This window comes from Syngnathus scovelli, chromosome 15 (genome assembly GCF_024217435.2).
Source record: "Syngnathus scovelli strain Florida chromosome 15, RoL_Ssco_1.2, whole genome shotgun sequence".
NCBI lineage: Eukaryota > Metazoa > Chordata > Actinopteri > Syngnathiformes > Syngnathidae > Syngnathus > Syngnathus scovelli.
Genome location: NC_090861.1, coordinates 7,211,375 through 7,228,486, shown reverse-complemented (window position 1 = coordinate 7,228,486; position 17,112 = coordinate 7,211,375). Strand labels below are relative to the sequence as shown.

Sequence of the window (17,112 nt, the reverse complement as noted above, 5' to 3'; positions counted from 1 at the left end):
TGAAATATTTGGCTTAAACAAGTGTTTAGCAGTGATTAGTGTGTGCATTGCATTCATTACCGTTCTGAGTGTGATCATCAGTGTGGGATATAGTCATAATATAATATAATAGTAGGAAAATAAACATTTTACCATGCATTAAAAGTAAAATATTCTTAAGAAATAAAAATAGTGGACACGCAGTGACAGGAAAGGGTGTGAGAAAGCGGAAGTGACGACATAACCGGGCGGAACAAACACCAGACGATGTCCACCAATGGCGATCGTTCTTTATCGAGTATGAACATGGCGGCGCTCCATAGTGAGTTTGGGGACCTAGTGCAAATCAAAAAGCAGCTCCTGTCCGTGACATGGCTATGTAAAGAAAGAGGACTTTTACATAGTGCCAAGTGGTAAGACTGATATTTTGTGACTGTCGGTGCGCTGGCGAATTGTTGCCTGCCCAACGCTACTGTGTTGTTGTTTACTTGACTGTTAGCTACTTTAGCATTTACTTTTTTTTTTCAACATCCTATATACATTACATATAAAATACGTCGTACAATCAATCCTACTACACAGAGTGTTGACTGAATTGCTTGCCTGTGAGGTGGAGAAGTGCACTAATCGCACGTTAAAGTACTTTAGCGATACAATCATTCGTTATTGTTGTAAATAAGTAATAATTTCCTAACAAATTAAGTAAAATTTGATAATTCCCCGTGGCATGCTATGTTTTCTGTCTGAATGATTTAGGGCTTCTGAGTTGGCCTTTGCGCTGGATCCTCTTCCCAAAGATGCAATGCCACTACCACATCCCTTTTCAGAGGTTTGTACAGTAAATACTTAATACCCCCAAGGCTTTAGTAGAAACCTATTAATAATACTTGAGAAAAGTAAAAATAACTTGCTTGTCTTGCACCTACAGGAGGACATACAAGACCTCGATGCACTCACGCTGGCCAAATCCTACTTTGATTTAAAAGAGTACGACCGTGCTGCCTACTTCTTAAAGGGCTGCACCAGCCAGAAGGCTTACTTTCTCTACATGTATTCACGTTATCTGGTAACACTGGCGTCAATGCTCACCCGGTTGACATTTTTACACAGCTGAACTGAAGGCATTCATTTTTTTGTTTGCAGTCTGGTGAGAAAAAGAAAGATGATGAGACAGTTGACAGCCTAGGTAAGGACTAAGAGAGAATGCAAGTGTTGAACTCTAAAGGCTAACATACCTGTTTTTAGGTCCCCTGGAGAAGGGTCAAGTGCGCAATGAAGCTTTGCGAGAACTAAGGGTGGAGCTGAGTAAGAAGCACAGCGCTGGAGAGTTGGATGGTTTTGCCTTATACTTGTAAGAAATAGTCTTAGACTTTTTTAACAGATGTAGGGTAAAGCAGTTTGTGAAATTATTTTGAAAAATTGATTAACTATCTTCGCCAGCAACTTAGTGACAGGCATAAGAAAACAAATCTCTTCCACTAGATGGCAGAAGGTACGTAATTAACATGTTGATCCACTCACTGTGAAATGGCAGATATGGAGTGGTGCTTCGGAAACTGGATCTTCTAAAAGAAGCGGTGGAGGTTTTCGTGGAGGCCATTCATGCACTTCCTCTTCACTGGGGGGCGTGGTTGGAGCTCAGCAACCTTGTCACCAACATTGACATGGTTCAAAGCTAACTTTTACACTATTCGTCCTGCCACAAGCTAAGTGCAAAACATCTAAAAATCCGTCATCTCGTCTTCTTGTAGCTAAAGTCTCTGTCTCTGGCTGACTGCTGGATGAAGGACTTCTTCTTGGCCCACATGCACACGGAACTGCAGATGATCAAGGAAGCGCTGCAGAAGTACCAGAACCTCATGGACGCCGGCTTTGCCAAGAGCACTTACATCATCTCGCAGATGGCCGTCGCCTACCACAACATTCGAGGTTATTTCAAGTTGTAAATATTTTCCTTTCCAGCATCTCTGAAACAACTCTCTCATGTTGGGCTACAGTTCTTTTGAGCATTCTTTCTTGGGTTGAATTATTTTGAAAAATAATCTAATGGAAGCTCTCCATTGGGGCTGCTTTTTTTTTTTAAACATTGACAATTACAGATATTGACCAGGCGGTGGCTCTGTTCAACAAGCTGAGAGAAAACGATCCCTATCGCATTGACAACATGGACACTTTCTCCAACCTGCTCTATGTCAAAGTGAGGCCTTTATAGGACTGAAGTGGAGGCCATTGTTTCAGTTTGTAAGAAGGTAAACATTTCTTTTGTGTGCTTCCACAGATAATGAAGCCAGAATTGAGTTATTTGGCCCACACGTTGGTGGAGATTGACAAGTACAGAGTGGAGACGTGCTGTGTCATTGGTAAGTATTTGTCACAATTGAGAAAACATCTCGGTTGTTTGCAAGTCAATATGATTTTTTTTTTTTAACTGGTTTGTTGTGGTAGGTAACTACTACAGCTTGCGCTCACAGCACGAAAAGGCGGCCCTCTATTTTCAGCGAGCCCTTAAACTAAACCCTCGCTGCCTGAGCGCCTGGACCCTCATGGGCCACGAGTACATGGAGATGAAGAATACGTCGGCCGCCATTCAAGCTTACAGGTCAGTCTTCGCGTGTGTTTTGGTGATCACATTTGGGTGAGTGTGAAAGTATTTTTGTCTCTATCAGACACGCCATTGAGGTGAACAAGCGGGACTATCGAGCCTGGTACGGCTTAGGTCAGACTTATGAGATACTCAAGATGCCCTTCTACTGTCTCTACTACTATCGAAAGGCTCATCAGCTCAGGTTTGTATCCGACTATAGTATAATGTTGAAAAAGAAATATCTCCATGACAGTAAAGATCTATTTTCTACTTGTTGCGGTTGCAGGCCCAATGATTCACGCATGTTGGTTGCACTGGGTGAAAGCTATGAAAAATTATCCCAGACCGCTGAAGCCAAGAAGGTAGTTTACCATATAAAGTACAGTTTTCTTTCCTTGCTTATGTACAAGAAGAAACGCATGTTTATGTTTTCGTTTTAGTGTTACTGGAGGGCGTACTCTGTTGGAGATGTAGAGAAGATGGCGTTACTCAAACTGGCAAAGTAGGTATCACTGACACTTGTTTTACATCTATAAATGTCAGTTTGTTATGATGCATTTATGTTTCCATTACATTGAGGTGGTGGGAAAATATATGTCTGTTTTAAATTTGAGATTAAAATTGCTCATTTGCTTTGCGGATGTAAGGTCAGAAGGGCTTCAAATTAACGGGTATATTAGAATTGTAGTACTAGAATAAATGATTAGTTATTGCCACTGCTATGAAGCTTAGCAGTTTTATCTAACAGTATTGTTAACATAAGGCAAAATGTGAACATTTGTTTCATTCAGGCTCCATGAACAGCTGAATGAAAATGATGAGGCAGCCCAGACTTACATGCTTTACACCCAAGATGTCTTCTCCTGTAGGGTACGTTGTTTTTTTTTTTTTTTTTAAAGTAAACTTCATGCTCTATTCACAGGTCTGTTGAAAGAAGAACCTTTATGGAAAGTTGAAGTTTGTGAAATAGCTGGTGCTCCAATAACTCTTTTTACAATTAATGTTATTCACGCAGGAACAGTTGGAGCATACTGAAGTCAGCTCAGCCCTCAAATACCTCGGCCAGCACTATTTCAAGAACAAACTGTACGACGAGGCGTCTCTCTGTGCCCAGCGCTGCTGTGACTACAATGATGTGAGCGTTATTGTGCAGATTTTTTTTGCAGTCTGGAAATGTAATTTTATGTCAGAGCGCGCTAATCCCATTCCATGTATACTTACAGGCACGAGAAGAAGGCAAAGCTCTCTTAAGGCAAATCTCTCAGGTGAGAGATCAAACGGAGACGCCGTCATGCGATCTGTTTGCGCCGCTCTCCAACAACACGACACCTGTTAGGAGACTGTCCCCACTCACTGTCATCTCCTTCACTCCCTAACGCTTGCTCCTGTTTAGGATTTGTGGCCTTTTTGCAAGGATTATTTAAACTGCATTAAGAAAAAAATGATGAGAAAAAGTTTAAGAGCGGAGATGCTGTTTAAAAAAAATGGATGTTACGTACTGTGTTGAAAATGTGCTGAAATATGAAAGAAACAAAACCACTTCTGTCACATTCAAGAACTTTTGAACAAACACAATAAACTTTGATACAATATGCTGTTACATAGCATATGAAGAACTTGTGAAAATTTTTGTTTAAACCCACACATCCCTTGGTAAATACACTTTTTTCAAAGTTTCATACTAGACTGAACATTTGAACTGTATTGGACATAAACCCAATAAAATAATAAAAGCACACGCATGCAAGATTTGCTCCCATCAAAGTAAACCGCTTCAGTACTTGCCACGTAGGCTGCGAAGAGCAGGGACGGGGCTCGGAGGCGGAGACTGCTGGCGTGACCTCAGGATCCGAGAGTAAGGAGTTAGCTTAGCATCAGTGGCATTGCGGGTGTTGTATTTCCGTGTTGGCGTGCAAGTGGGGAACAAAGAGTGGTAGAAGGCCTTCTTCTGGGGAGGCTTGTTCTCAGAGTTAGTGGCTGCCACGGTGCCACATCCTCGCTTCTTGCAAGAAGTCGGTGTGGCAAAGCCCAAGCGAGGTAGCTGGAGAGGCTGGGCTCCCTGAACCTGGGACTCGGCCTGCGCCTGAACCGGGGTCTCAGCCTTGCGCCTCAAGTCGGCCTTGACAAGTGTCAGACCGTTCTGCAGTTCCACCAGGATCTGGTCCTAAGAGGAAGTGAGTCAACAGGGTTACATGGGGCAGTGAAGTGTAGTCACCCAAAGGAGTCAGGACAGGAAACCCTCCACACGCTTGAGCACACAAAATTCAACCCATGATGGTGTTCCGTTAAATCAATTAGTTTTAAAGCTGGTTGTGCAAGGAAGATGTTAGTGAAATTAAGAGAGAGAGGGGGGGGAAAGAAAACAGAAATTACTTGGAGAACTCCTGAAAGCATAACATACAATTATTAAAAAAAAAAAAAAAAAAAAAGCGCATCAATACGGCCCTAATATTAATCTGGCTGCATTGTAAATATGTTGCTGCACCATTTGTGTTCCAGTGCTCAAAAATGTTTAATACTGCAATGTTGATGCTAATTGGCGTTAAGATAGCTCAAGGATAAGTTTGTTTAAAATATACAATGTGTAATTGTTTATATTTATTTAGTTTTACAGTAAACCTTAACTAGGCATAACTGTACTGTTTTCAAGACTGTTCCCTCTCACACACTTAACACATTTGAACATCTTTCTAAATATTCAAAATTTTAATACAATAAGAAAGGATAAAATATATTCAAAATGTGTCATAATAATCAAAGCAAAATAACTCATTCCACGTTTTAGGACTGACTTTCTGAAACATGTTTTTCAGCTACTAAAACAAAACAAAAATAGGCCCAACAGAAAAATCTGAACTGTGATTACTGTATTGATAATGTATTGTAAAAGAAAAAAATACCTGTTTTATTAGCGTTTCATCTGCCGCGGCCAAAGCCTGCCGCAGCCTTTCACCACTCGTGTTGCGGCAGCAGGCCCGTTCACCGGACTGCAGGTCTGAGCCGAGCTTCTGTAAATCTGAGCGCAGCTGACGTAGGTTCTGTTGGAATCAGATGCAAAAATTAATGTTGGCAGAGAACAACAGTGATGGTGGATTGAGCTGACGTGGCGGGGCTCCGAACCCTTTGTCCCTCTTCCAGCTTGCGGGCGGCAGCGTTGGTGCCCGCTGAGCCCGGTGCCTCGAGCTGGCTCTTCAGCCGCGACACCTCTGAAATAGCAAGCAGAGGATGGTCATTTGTTTACATGACGCAACATTGTTTTAGTGCTTGAATAATGTGTTCAAATAAAGTTTTTGTGAAAATCATCTGTTTGAAACCCACAAGGCTACTTCATGTTAAGTTGCTACGTAACCATTGGGAAATATGGAGAAGCTTGCGTAGTGCCGCTGTTGTCCCCGTGACCTGACTCAAACTAAATGCAAACACTAAAATTGTACAGTGTACGCTGCTTAGGTCAACTAGTCTATGGTGAGCACAATGAACCTACCCTCCGTCTTTGTGTGCAACAGAGCACGACACATTTGAAGCTCTTCCTGCAGTCGAGAGCTTTCTCTCTTGGAGCTGATGCGCTCGGACCGCCGAGGCCGCTCAGATTCTGTCTGGGGTGAAGAGCTGGGATCTGCCTCACTACTCATCTTCCTATCCAGGGCAGCAGACAATTCTTCAATCTGCTCATCACGCTCCTACGTCAGAGTACGGTGTTAATGAATTCCCACATTCGACACCTTTAGGTTAGAGATCCTCCCAGCGCAGGTTTACAACAGTCACCTTTAACTCTTTGCTGTAGAAACTCTTCAAATATTTCTGGAGGATTTGTATTTTGTCCTCGCAGCGCTTTTCAAGTAGATCCTTCTGTGCTTCTAAGCGCTCACTACGGGTCAGGAAGACAAGTTAAATTTAAACAAATAAATAAATAAATGGATGAATGAATGAATGCGGTGATGTCCTCAACACACCTGAAATCGGCCTGCATTGTGTCAATGACCTCCATCATCTCGGTGACAACCTGCTCCCTCACCTTAGCTTCTAGATGTTGTTTTTCATCAGTGTCCTGCAGCGCAGACATGGTTATTCACATTTGTTCAAATGGGATGCCTATATTGTAAAGTTGTATAATTACTTTATGTAGAAGTGAAAATAAGTATTGCCAACAATTCCCATCCACAGGACAGTTTTAAAGGCCAACCAACACAATCTACGTATATGCTCCAAACAAGCCAACCTTTACAAAGACAATGCTCAGTTTATATTACCTGTTGACACACATCCATAAGTAACGTGGCATAAAATGTCTAATGAATTGGCATGACTGTAAAGATTCAAAAGCGTCCCCCGACTTCATGCAATGCCTTACCAGTGCATTAAACACGGTGGTATCGACATCTTCACCATCGCACTCATCTTCTGCATCATTCTCATTGCCTTGCTCACGCAACAGGGATAGGATTTTGGCCACCCTGTTTTTTGAGGCGGGTGCATGAAGCAGCTAGAAGGGGGGGAAAAAAAAAAAAAAAAAAAAAAAAAAAGGGGGGGGGGGGGAGGTGGGTGTCAGTTTGGGTCTAATAAATAAAAAAATAAAAATGGTCCAAATGTAGATGGTTACTTGGGATGCAATAGCCGAGAACTTGAGAGCTTGGAGAGTTTCATCATATATGGAGGCACACGTGTTAATGTTGACCACCATGCTGGATGTTCCTCTGCCACAGAAGAAGCCCTGAAGCACCCGTGTCAGCTTGCTGTCTCTGAAGGGCACCACTTGAGGTGGTCGTGACCTGCAAATATTTTTCAATACATTCAATGCAAAAACAATGATGATATCTTTGATTCAACTAAAAAAAAAGGTCCTGACAGATGGCCGGTAACAATGTTAACTAAACTGATTCATACAGATTATAGTTGAGTGCATACTTGTTGGTCTGGTTGTGCCTCAGAGCAGCAATACAACGCCCGAGAGTAAGGAGGGAGGTGTTTATGTTGTTTGCTTCCTTCATCCGTTCGCCGCTGCGCTGCTCTTTACAGCGTTCCGACCCGGCTAGATCACACACCGTCAATCTATAAGGAGCCCACAAAAAAAACAGATGAGTAAAGCAACTAGACAAAAAGACTAATAAAAATACATTTAAAAAAGGCAATATTGGAGGACACCCAAAATGGTCTCAAGTGGTCCACTTACTCGCTGATGTGCATGTTCTGACCCGATTCTGCATCTGGGCGGATGTGCAGGACTCGAATGGAGAAAATGCAATGGCTGACAAAATGCGAGATGGGGTTAAATTCAAAACATCGATAACAGTAACACTTAAAAGAACTTGAAAGCTTCTTACCTACGGCTGGAGTTTTGGTTGAGATGTGTGCTGGCAAAACTTTGGTTACGCTGTCCGGTTCTCAGAATCTTCCAAGCTTCCTCTGCACTGCGGACCTGAACCCACGTGAGGCCTGACACAAACAGCGGACACAGTAAAGATTAATATACATTTTCAGAAAAATATGGAAATCCTACAGCAAACCTAACCACAACACTGGCACCACACTATCATGAGAGCCAAAAAGAACTCTCTTTATAATGCTCATCATCCCATTTGCATCGCTGTCAATTACCCTTCACATAGGGATTGCCGTGTTTGTCGTCGCTCAGACGCAGCGTGATCCTCTTTCTCGGCTGCAGAGAGGGGCTGCCGTCCAACAAGTCGTACAGGAACTCATTGTAGATCTCGTAGAAGGACACCCAGATGGAGAACTGCAGCCCTTTCTCAAGGTCGCCTCCACCGCTGTGTGAGAGGCCGTCGGGCTCCAAACAAACACTTTCGCAGTCTGCAGAACGAGCATGTAATGCTTGAAGCATTTACCTTAAACTATACTTGAGTATAATACTTCAAAATATTTCTTCATTACCTTCCATTTGGGTAGCAATGTGGCTGGTAGAAGAAAGTCCTCCAACGCCGCTGTCCCACGTTGTCGTGTTGCCACCTCCATAAGAATTCGGGTTCTCATCCTGTAACGCACAAAATGAATAATTTATATGTGCAGCTAATCAGTGACATACTGTACTTCCTGCACCGGGCAGTTGTATTTACCTCTTTGAGCAGGGTGTTTCTGCGTATTTCTTCCACCCTGACCTCAGAGGGCTCCAGATGTCTCACATCCTGGTACAAGACAGGCTTCAGGTCCATAGCACCATACAGACGACCTTGCAGTTTTTGAAATAGAGACACTAAAGCTCTGGGTAGGAGGCCTGCATCGCGGCCACTGCCTGCAAAGAAACAGTAAACATATTCCGTAACAGTTTAAGATTTATTCTCACTCCAATAAATAATAAATGTTGGAAATTTTGAGCTGAGTATAGCTCATAGCAAAACATCCTCTCACCTTGAATAGTGTAAGTTTTTCCAGAATTGGTGACACCGTATGTATAGAGAAGTCTGTTCTCTCCCTGGAGAACACTTTTGACCATCTCCTTCATGGTGCACTCATAAAAGTTTTGCTGCGTTGTCTCTGGTCCACAAATCTTATACAAACAGATCAACAGGACCATGTTATGGATCTTGTATTGGATCCTATTAGACGTGTACAAGAGCGTCCACGTCTGAGCGATGAATCAATTTAGTCCGGTTTACTTCTCACCTTGGTGAAAGTGAACTTGTGCATGCTTGGGGAGATGCCCCTCTCGGCGACCTTCATGTTTTGCGAGCAGCTGGGAGCTCTGAGTAGCAGAGTCTCTTCATCTTGTACTTCCACACATTCCTGAAGGAAGGGCACATTTAGAGAAGCACCACAGGCATAACTGAGAAATTAGATGGATCAAAAATTGGACCTGGTCCTCGCCCTTTTCTCTCTCGACCTCTGTGAGGGGTCGAATGCGAAGGAAAACTTTCACCCTCTCCGTGTCACTTTTGTCAACGCTTCCCTGCTTCATCACCGCAGGTTTCCAAGCCAATTCCTAAAAAAAGAATACATCAGGACTTATATCATGATTTATTTATTGTCACGAGCAGTTTGATAATTAACCTATTCAACAAGTTAGTAAACTGCATCGGGGTAAACTTTGCATTTAACCACTTAGATTGAAATCAAACCACACAATGAAAGCACCAAAGACAGCGTAAAAGACCTATGAAGATAATCCTTACGGGGCCCGGTGATATGAGAGAGAGCTCAGGCAGACGCGGCATGCCCGATCCTCTATAGTCGGCTGCTGTGGACTCAAACACAGCCATATCTTCCCCGTCATCAAAAGGGGACGTACAGGTCGAATACAAAAAAGCCGCCATTGACCTGTTACAAAGACAAAAATGTATATGTCAAGTTATATGGATGCAAAAATAGTGCCTGAACAATTGAGGGTCTGTCTTACCTGCTAACACACACATTGTAGAACACATTGCTCAACTATATACGTACATTGAAATTGTAACTAAACGTACTTGAGCAGTATGTAATTCATTACAAGGGTAGTATTCGTAAGGGTGTGTCAAGAGAGACAATTCTTTTGCAGTGTGGGTGTTGCTTGAGTTGTCCAACAGGAAGGATTTCTCCAACCTGTCCCACGTCGTGAGAAATAAATATTAAAAAGAAAATGCTACTTCCCCAAATTACAAAAAAATAGCTGAAATGTCAGTTTTTGTGTGTTGCCTCGGTAGCAACTTTCAGCTGGAGTTCCTACGTGTATGACAATAAGATACAAATATGGGAAATAAAATCGTCAAATCCTATGCAGGTGGGGAAAACATGGTTTAAAATATAATTTGATGCAATGCCACACCTAAGTAAGTTTTAGTTTGCATACTTATAGCTAAGTTGTCTTTGTTGTGAACTTACCTCGTTTGCAAAACGGACACTTGCTCTCCGAAGATTTGAAGCAGTCGCAACTGTAAAATCGTTAAATCCGGCAAGATTCAAAATGATCTTCAAGTATGAAAGATCACATCAACGTGAACATCACCTACCGAATTTTGGGAAAATCTAAACACTCAGTAATAAGATTGCCGTTCGATCTTCATTCAACGCCTTGGAAAAGCAGGAGGTAATGAAGGAACTTTGCGTTTGAATAAGGCACCAACTGTGTGGCCCCTCGTTGATTGGCTACTGATCATAAAGCTCTGCTCTGATTGGCTAATACGAATTATGTAGGTAGGGCCTATGAAACATTCCTTCCCAAACAAGTCACGTGTTACAAACGTTCCAGTCATATGTTGACAATGTTCTGCGTTTTAGTTGACCATACAAGACAGAAGACGCATTACGTGTAGACGAAACGCAGTTCATAATTGAGACAGACTATAAAATAATGTTTGTCGAGTGTGGCAAATTGGTCCACCTACAAATTATTAAAATAACCATGCTGTGCTGTATTTTGTGTTAGAGATAGCAGAACCTTAACTACAACGGCGTGTAGCTGTTTCATTCTAAAAATATACAAAATCTTGGGAGTAAGCCTCTCACAACCCGTACATGACTCATCCCAACTTTTTTATTTTTCACATCAAGTCAATTTTATTTTCACAATACAGTACGTTGCATGATTGTAAAACATTCTACAATATAAATGTTTATAGATTGAGAAAACAAAACGATTAAATAACCCACTGTCAGTTTAAATTGATACATCTTTAGTATTTGTAATCATACTGGCCTCGATCTATTGCTCATCCGTTGTTTGTATCAAGTCAACAAACCAAGAAAATGTGTGCAGGACCATCATCCACAAAGGTGACTCATTGAATGCTGAGTTGGTTGTGTGAATTTTGGAGCCTTTGCTTCTGCACGCTGTGCTGAACTCCATAAGCAAAGTAGATGATTAAACCTGTTTGACAGAAAAATAATCTGTTATGTTGACCATCTATTCTGATGAAGACTAAAGTCTATTGTAGTAGCACCGAACCATCCGTCCCCACACTATAACGTCTATGTGTGGTTAAAAGACATAAAAGATATCGACGAAAAATGAAAAAAATCAGTGTGGGGACAGTTTGGTGCTGCTACACTATCTTCACATACCTATGGCCATCCACACCATATAGCGTATCCATGTGTCTGATCCCAATTGAACCATTAAGTAAATATTGATCAAGGTGCTCAAGATAGGAAGCACCGGCACAAAAGGAACCTGTGTATGCAAAAGAACAGAAAACGGTGAGAGAGTAAAGCACAGTACCGTATTTTCCGGACAATAAGGGGCAACTAAAAACCTAAAATTTTCTCAAAAGCCGACAGTGTGCCTTATAGTCCGGTGCACCTTATATATGGACCAAATTCCTAAATTCAAACTGGCCCGAAGCATTGTGTCATGAAATCAATCATACGTGGCCCGCTGAAGACTATGAATCATGAATCATCTTTATTTTTATTATTATTTATAAAGTAATTTGTTGCGTCTAAAGTTGAAATAAAAAAAATAAAATGGAGAATGATTTGATTTGAATTAAAAATCTGACATGATGCATTAATGGTGCGCCTTATATGAGGACAAAGTTTTCATTCACTGAAGGTGCGCCTTATAGTTCAGTGCGCCTTATAGTTCGGAAAATACGGTAGTACTGAGAAGCTTTGCCTATCACAGAAAAGTTGGTTCACATGTTAATTTGAGCTGCAGTATCTGGAGGTCTAAAATGTATTTTGGCCTGAAAATTTCATGTTCACTGTGACTCACTAATTGAAACTATTATTGCACCATCTTTGTGATCTTAACTTGTATTGTGAAGTATTGTGATTCATGAAGATAACGTGCCATAAAAGCAGCACGTGTTGTGCTCTGCGGTTGTCTCCAGATGATGAGAACAACGAGGCTCAAAATCGCTGTGACTGCAACAACACAGAGCACGCTCCACCACTCCGAAGACTGCAGCGAGGTCGTAGCTTGGGATACGACGAGACTCAGGGTAATTGCTAAAAATACTGGGATGGGGAAAAAAATGTAAGCTGGAATAATGACAACAGAAAACAGTCATAAGCATCCTAAAAACAACAGAGTAAGATAATGGACTATAACTAGAAATAAATAGAACAGAACAAACACTCACTGATACAAACCGTCAAAACAGACACATTTTTTGATGTCCGTGCTGTGCATTGTGAATGAGGAAAAAAGAGTCCACTGACTGTAAATGGCTCTTCTTTGTTGTCAGCAGTGATGTCCACTTGGTATCTGTACAAGTGAGGACATACTATAAGCACAAATAGGATTTAATTCAATTACTCAAACAATTGAACTATACTGATTATAAAAGGTAACATTTTAGGTCATATAATCTTTTTGCATGGGGTCCCAAAAGTCACTTCCTTTTTCCCATTGCATTCCAGGAATCATTAGGGAAGAGGTGAGGCAAAGTCAAACAAACCTGAAAACACTCAAATTACCTTAAAATGAGAATACATATGGCAACAAGGGTGTAGGCAAACAGGGTTCCAATGGACATCATGTCAACCAGCGCCTTCAGGTCAAATAATAATGCCATGATGGCTGCAAAATCATGGGTACAAGAGAGTATATTAGAATATTAGGTCACACACTTGCGATTTTAGTTATTGTTGTCGTTGTTGTTACCCGCGACGACACCCGAAGCCAGAGTAGCAATGACAGGACTTTGTCTCTCACTCATTTTGCTGAGAAGGCTGAAGAGAAGGCCATCCCTTGCCATTGCAAAAAGCACTCGGGGCATAGGAAACATTGATCCCAAGAGGCTGGGGTGTAAATTAAAACTGGTTTGATCAAATAATAATAAAAAACATGATCGCCTCATAAACAGTGAGTTGAACTGGACTGTTCTGGCTGTCTTAAAAGATGTTTTCGACCCCCATCTGAGCAGGTTTCTTCAGTTCATGAAGCAAGGCCCACAGGCGGACCTAGGTTTTTTTTTCTTGGGGAGGCATCTCAGGGCGTCTGCAAAAATATATATAGGTATTTTTGTTTTTTACAAACCTCGAAGATTATTTAAAAAAATACTGATAAAGATTCATTATGTTCCGTATGAGGGACAGGTGGAAAAATTAGGGAAACACCCTAAAATCAATTGGCCTGGCTTGAAATATGCCCCAAGCCTAGTTCGGCTCAGTGCCCTGACCCCAACTCCCTCTTAGATTCGCCAGTGATTGAACCAGAACAGTCCAGCTCCAATCGATTCAATGCCCTAAGGATGAAATGACCTGGATGAAGTATAATATTCACTTATTGGCTGACAAAAGAAAACAGATGAACAACCAACTGGAGCAAAATTTAGACGATCGTTGTGTTCATACCTTGTTGACAGTGCACAGAGAGATCCCACTGCCACGGCGTACTTTGCAGGGTCCCAGCCCACATATGTAAAAGCCGCGGGCAGTGGGCTATGAACACTGAGCAAATAGTATGGCATCATTAAAGTAAGGGCAGCGGACACGCCAAAATAAGCCAGGAAGCAAATGAGAAGGGAGGCCACAATTCCAAGTGGGATTGACTTCTGGGGATTCTGAACCTCCTCTCCTAAAGAAACAAGAGAACACATTGAATTTTAATTTCACAAATGTGAAATTTTGCACCATACTATCATTTTACCTGTTGTTGCAATGCAGTCAAAGCCGACAAATGCGTAAAAGCAAGTCGCTGCTCCTGCCAATGTTCCATCAAAGCCAAAAGGGAGAAATCCACCATTTCCAAAAGTCATGGTTTCATTTAGTGATATGTTTCTGTAGCATAAAGAATGGAAGCCATGAATGTCATGTACAGAACATTATTAAACACAGGCGAGTAAACTAATAAATATAGTATTGTAACACAAGTGCAGCTACAATAGGTCCAACTATGGCGGGAAGACCTCTTACAAGATTTCTGAGTTTTGTCTCTGCTTTTATATTATGTCCAGTCATCCATGTAGTATTTTAGAGAAGCTGAAAAACAAGATGCATACCCATGTGAACTTTGTAGATATTCTTCATCAATGTACCAGTTGTTGAGATCTCCCTTTATGAAGCCAGTGAGAATAACAAAGAGCAACACTATAATATTGACTGCTGTAAAAATTTTGTTCACGATGGCAGACTCTTTAACACCGAATGCAAGAATACCTAGATGGAAAATCACACAGTCAAGAGAAATGTTTAAAGAGGTTTCCATCGATACTACGGTTAAAACATGCCTGCCAAGAGAATAATGAGGCCAGCTGCAAAGAAGTCTGGATAAGGAGCTAATCCTGGCATGTCCATGGCAGCCTGTTTTCCCAGTGAATTGGCAATGACATTTCCAATGAGGTCATCAAAAGTTCCACTCCATGCTCTGGCCACACTTGATGTTCCTAAATACAAATATTTTTCAAAATAGTTTCTTAGAAAAATCTCATAAACGTTAGAATAACCTTGCATTGTTAAGAATATTGTATATTTTGATTTTATCTCTGTGCAACATTGGGCTGAAAATACACTGACTTGTTATTTCGTAAACCATTTTATTTAAACCATTAGTACCATCGAGATGAGTTAAAAAAAATACAAAACTGGCTCATAAAACAAATTTTGAAGGTTCATTTTCTCATCGCCAAATATATGGATGGTTGATTGAACAGTACCATTGAGATGAATAAAAAATACACAACTGGTTCATGAAACAAATTTGAAGCTTCGTTTGCTCATCGCCAAATATATGGATGGTTGATTAACTGACTGACTATACTTACCAATGACATAAGACAGAAGAAGGTTCCAACCAGTGATAAAGGCCCATATCTCGCCCACTGTCACATAGGTGTAGAGGTAGGCAGAACCGGTCTTAGGAACCCGAGCTCCAAATTCAGCATAGCACAGTCCTGCAAAGACCGAGGCTATGGCCGCTATCAAGAAAGAGATGATGATACTGGGCCCGGCCACAGTTCTGGCCACCTCTCCGGACAGCACATACACGCCAGCCCCTAATGTGCTGCCCACTCCCAAAGCCACAAGGTCAAGGGTCGTCAGGCAGCGGCAGAAGTTGGACACCTCTCCCTCAGGCTCCAGAGGTTTCCTGCGTGATAAGCTCTGGAGAAATCGCAGGATCTTTGCACCAGACATCCTAGTGAACCACTATGATATAGGATGTATAAGATCATGAGAAACAAGTAAATAAACATTTAAAATACAAAACAAACTGACACAGCCCAGGACTGTGATGAAAAGTGTACAAATATCACATTGTTAGCACTGGCAGAGCTAAAGGGAGGGCCGTGGGGGCACTGCCACCCCCAGATAATTGACTTTTGGATATTTTGTGATTTTTGCAAAATCTTTTCCCCACATTTCTCTGCCCCTGCAGAACACATACTGAATCTTTATCAGCATTTTTTTAAAGACATTTTGGGATTTGTTAAAAAAAAAAAAAAAAGGTGGCCCACTTAAGAAAATAATCCTTGGCCCCGCTATATGGCTCCTCCTGAGAAAAAATCCCAGCTCTGATAGTAATTATTAGACTGAATAATAAATCGTCAGCCATTTGTGACAAAATAATTAGATGTACATGATTTTTTTAGATCAGAGTTGATCAATCAACCAAAGGGCCTGATCAAAAATTTACACACCCTTGAATGTTTTTCCTGACAGTAAATAGTCCACACATTTTGACACACACTAGTTCAAATGTATATTAACTTTACTTTAAACTTGATTTACTGTGATTAGTGCATAAATAGTGGAGCTCTTGAGAGACTGCACGATTAATCCAGCGTTGCACACGTCAAACCATGGTCAAAACAAAATAAGGGTAGTTTAGCAATTGGGAAAAAGGACAAAAAGACATCTGAAAAATGACAATCGGTAGTGGTCAAACTTAAGGTCAAGTATACCGACAAAATTTAATAGTACAATACTAGACGATCAATAGTAGACAATAGTAATGGAGAGAAATAATAGCATATCTAAATATTTTTACCCCCCAAAATATTCCCTTACCTTTGCAGGATGAGAGTGACTTTCAAAGTGGTTCAGACTACACCACTTGTGGGAATATGTCAAACCCTTGACTGTGAACTTTTCATTGCACATGTTTTTTTGATGCATGATGTTACATTTCAGACATATGTGTCATTTCTTAGAGCCCGGAGAAGATCAGAATTATTGGCATGTGTAACATTCAGCCATTTCATAACATAATACGATCCAATCATATAGGATGGGTTGCCTAGTATTTGTGTTCCGGGGATTACAAGTAGACATCGTTAAATGGAGTTGTTTAGAGGCTGTCAAATACAGTTTTTTTAGAGGCGTTGCCAAATTATTCCTGGCGGATAAATTTATACTTTAATAATTCTCATTGGGGAAATTTAAATGACTGCAAAGTATGGAAAATATTCTCATCAGATTACATCAAAATCTAACATAGGAAAACATTTTAAGCGAGTTTACTAAGAAAGCGCTGTTTAGATTCTCAGTGGACACTTCATTAGGAACACTCGCAATCTAATGAAATCCAATAAAATAACAAAAAACGTTTTTACGTTCAGTTTTGACACGGTCAACGAGCTATTACATTCAACAATATGAATATTATTCCATTTCCCATTTTGTGGCTTACACAGATCTTAAGAGTTCACCTCAAATATTAGGAACATAGCCAAGGC

The 17,112-nt window shown here is 41.0% G+C and overlaps 3 protein-coding genes and 1 long non-coding RNA gene across 6 annotated transcripts in view; 1 reads left to right on the top strand and 3 right to left on the bottom strand.

The window, feature by feature from the left end:
• Positions 1–229, bottom strand: part of LOC125981859 (uncharacterized) — a 38,615-nt gene extending 38,386 nt beyond the window's left edge. The window contains exon 1 of the long non-coding RNA XR_007486183.2: positions 61–229. This is a non-coding gene — a long non-coding RNA (uncharacterized lncRNA). The remainder of the gene's footprint in view (positions 1–60) is intronic.
• Positions 223–4,179, top strand: cdc23 (CDC23 (cell division cycle 23, yeast, homolog)). The gene is made up of 16 exons (XM_049741895.1): positions 223–392; positions 736–808; positions 908–1,045; positions 1,123–1,165; positions 1,225–1,330; positions 1,514–1,646; positions 1,731–1,908; positions 2,079–2,176; positions 2,258–2,339; positions 2,425–2,578; positions 2,646–2,765; positions 2,850–2,925; positions 3,004–3,065; positions 3,355–3,433; positions 3,579–3,698; positions 3,787–4,179. Exons 1-16 carry the CDS (start codon positions 247–249, stop codon positions 3,937–3,939), a joined length of 1,761 nt encoding a protein of 586 aa, XP_049597852.1. The 5' UTR covers positions 223–246; the 3' UTR covers positions 3,940–4,179.
• Positions 4,104–10,644, bottom strand: kif20a (kinesin family member 20A). 3 transcript variants are annotated; one of them, XM_049741893.2, is made up of 20 exons: positions 10,504–10,644; positions 10,376–10,425; positions 9,688–9,832; positions 9,372–9,497; positions 9,182–9,301; positions 8,927–9,065; positions 8,635–8,810; positions 8,453–8,552; positions 8,159–8,371; positions 7,885–7,996; positions 7,734–7,808; positions 7,469–7,612; positions 7,164–7,332; positions 6,915–7,046; positions 6,517–6,611; positions 6,329–6,431; positions 6,048–6,243; positions 5,684–5,769; positions 5,464–5,601; positions 4,104–4,727 (listed from the first exon to the last, which is right to left on the bottom strand). In XM_049741893.2, the coding sequence occupies exons 3-20, from the start codon at positions 9,826–9,828 to the stop codon at positions 4,338–4,340; spliced, it is 2,655 nt and encodes an 884-aa protein (XP_049597850.1). In that variant the 5' UTR covers positions 9,829–9,832; positions 10,376–10,425; positions 10,504–10,644; the 3' UTR covers positions 4,104–4,337. The 3 variants fall into 3 exon arrangements, with proteins under 3 accessions (XP_049597850.1, XP_049597849.1, XP_049597851.1); XM_049741892.2 differs by having other exon boundaries at positions 10,376–10,617; XM_049741894.2 differs by lacking the exon at positions 4,104–4,727 and adding an exon at positions 4,728–4,869 and having other exon boundaries at positions 10,376–10,619.
• On the bottom strand, positions 10,204–15,647 carry zgc:175280 (cationic amino acid transporter 2 family protein). The gene is given in 13 exon segments (XM_049743435.1): positions 10,204–10,216; positions 10,376–10,425; positions 11,272–11,360; positions 11,555–11,663; positions 12,285–12,451; positions 12,577–12,701; positions 12,914–13,016; positions 13,101–13,237; positions 13,793–14,015; positions 14,088–14,218; positions 14,440–14,596; positions 14,668–14,823; positions 15,202–15,647. Coding segments are annotated over 13 exon segments (1,830 nt in total). The 5' UTR covers positions 15,572–15,647.
• Between the last annotated feature and the right edge of the window lie 1,465 nt (positions 15,648–17,112).

What these genes read in the sequence shown, in the direction of transcription:
- kif20a (XM_049741893.2), bottom strand. Translation starts at nt 9,828, where the DNA reads ATGGCGGCTTTTTTGTATTCGACCTGTACGTCCCCTTTTGATGACGGG. An exon ending in CTCTCATATCACCGGGCCCC is followed by an intron (nt 9,498 to 9,687) that starts GTAAGGATTATC and finishes TTCTTTTTTTAG; the next exon opens with GAATTGGCTTGGAAACCTGC. An exon ending in AGCTGGAAGAGGGACAAAGG is followed by an intron (nt 5,602 to 5,683) that starts GTTCGGAGCCCC and finishes TGATTCCAACAG; the next exon opens with AACCTACGTCAGCTGCGCTC.
- cdc23 (XM_049741895.1), top strand. Translation starts at nt 247, where the DNA reads ATGTCCACCAATGGCGATCGTTCTTTATCGAGTATGAACATGGCGGCG. An exon ending in TACCACATCCCTTTTCAGAG is followed by an intron (nt 809 to 907) that starts GTTTGTACAGTA and finishes TTGCACCTACAG; the next exon opens with GAGGACATACAAGACCTCGA. An exon ending in GCTGCTGTGACTACAATGAT is followed by an intron (nt 3,699 to 3,786) that starts GTGAGCGTTATT and finishes GTATACTTACAG; the next exon opens with GCACGAGAAGAAGGCAAAGC.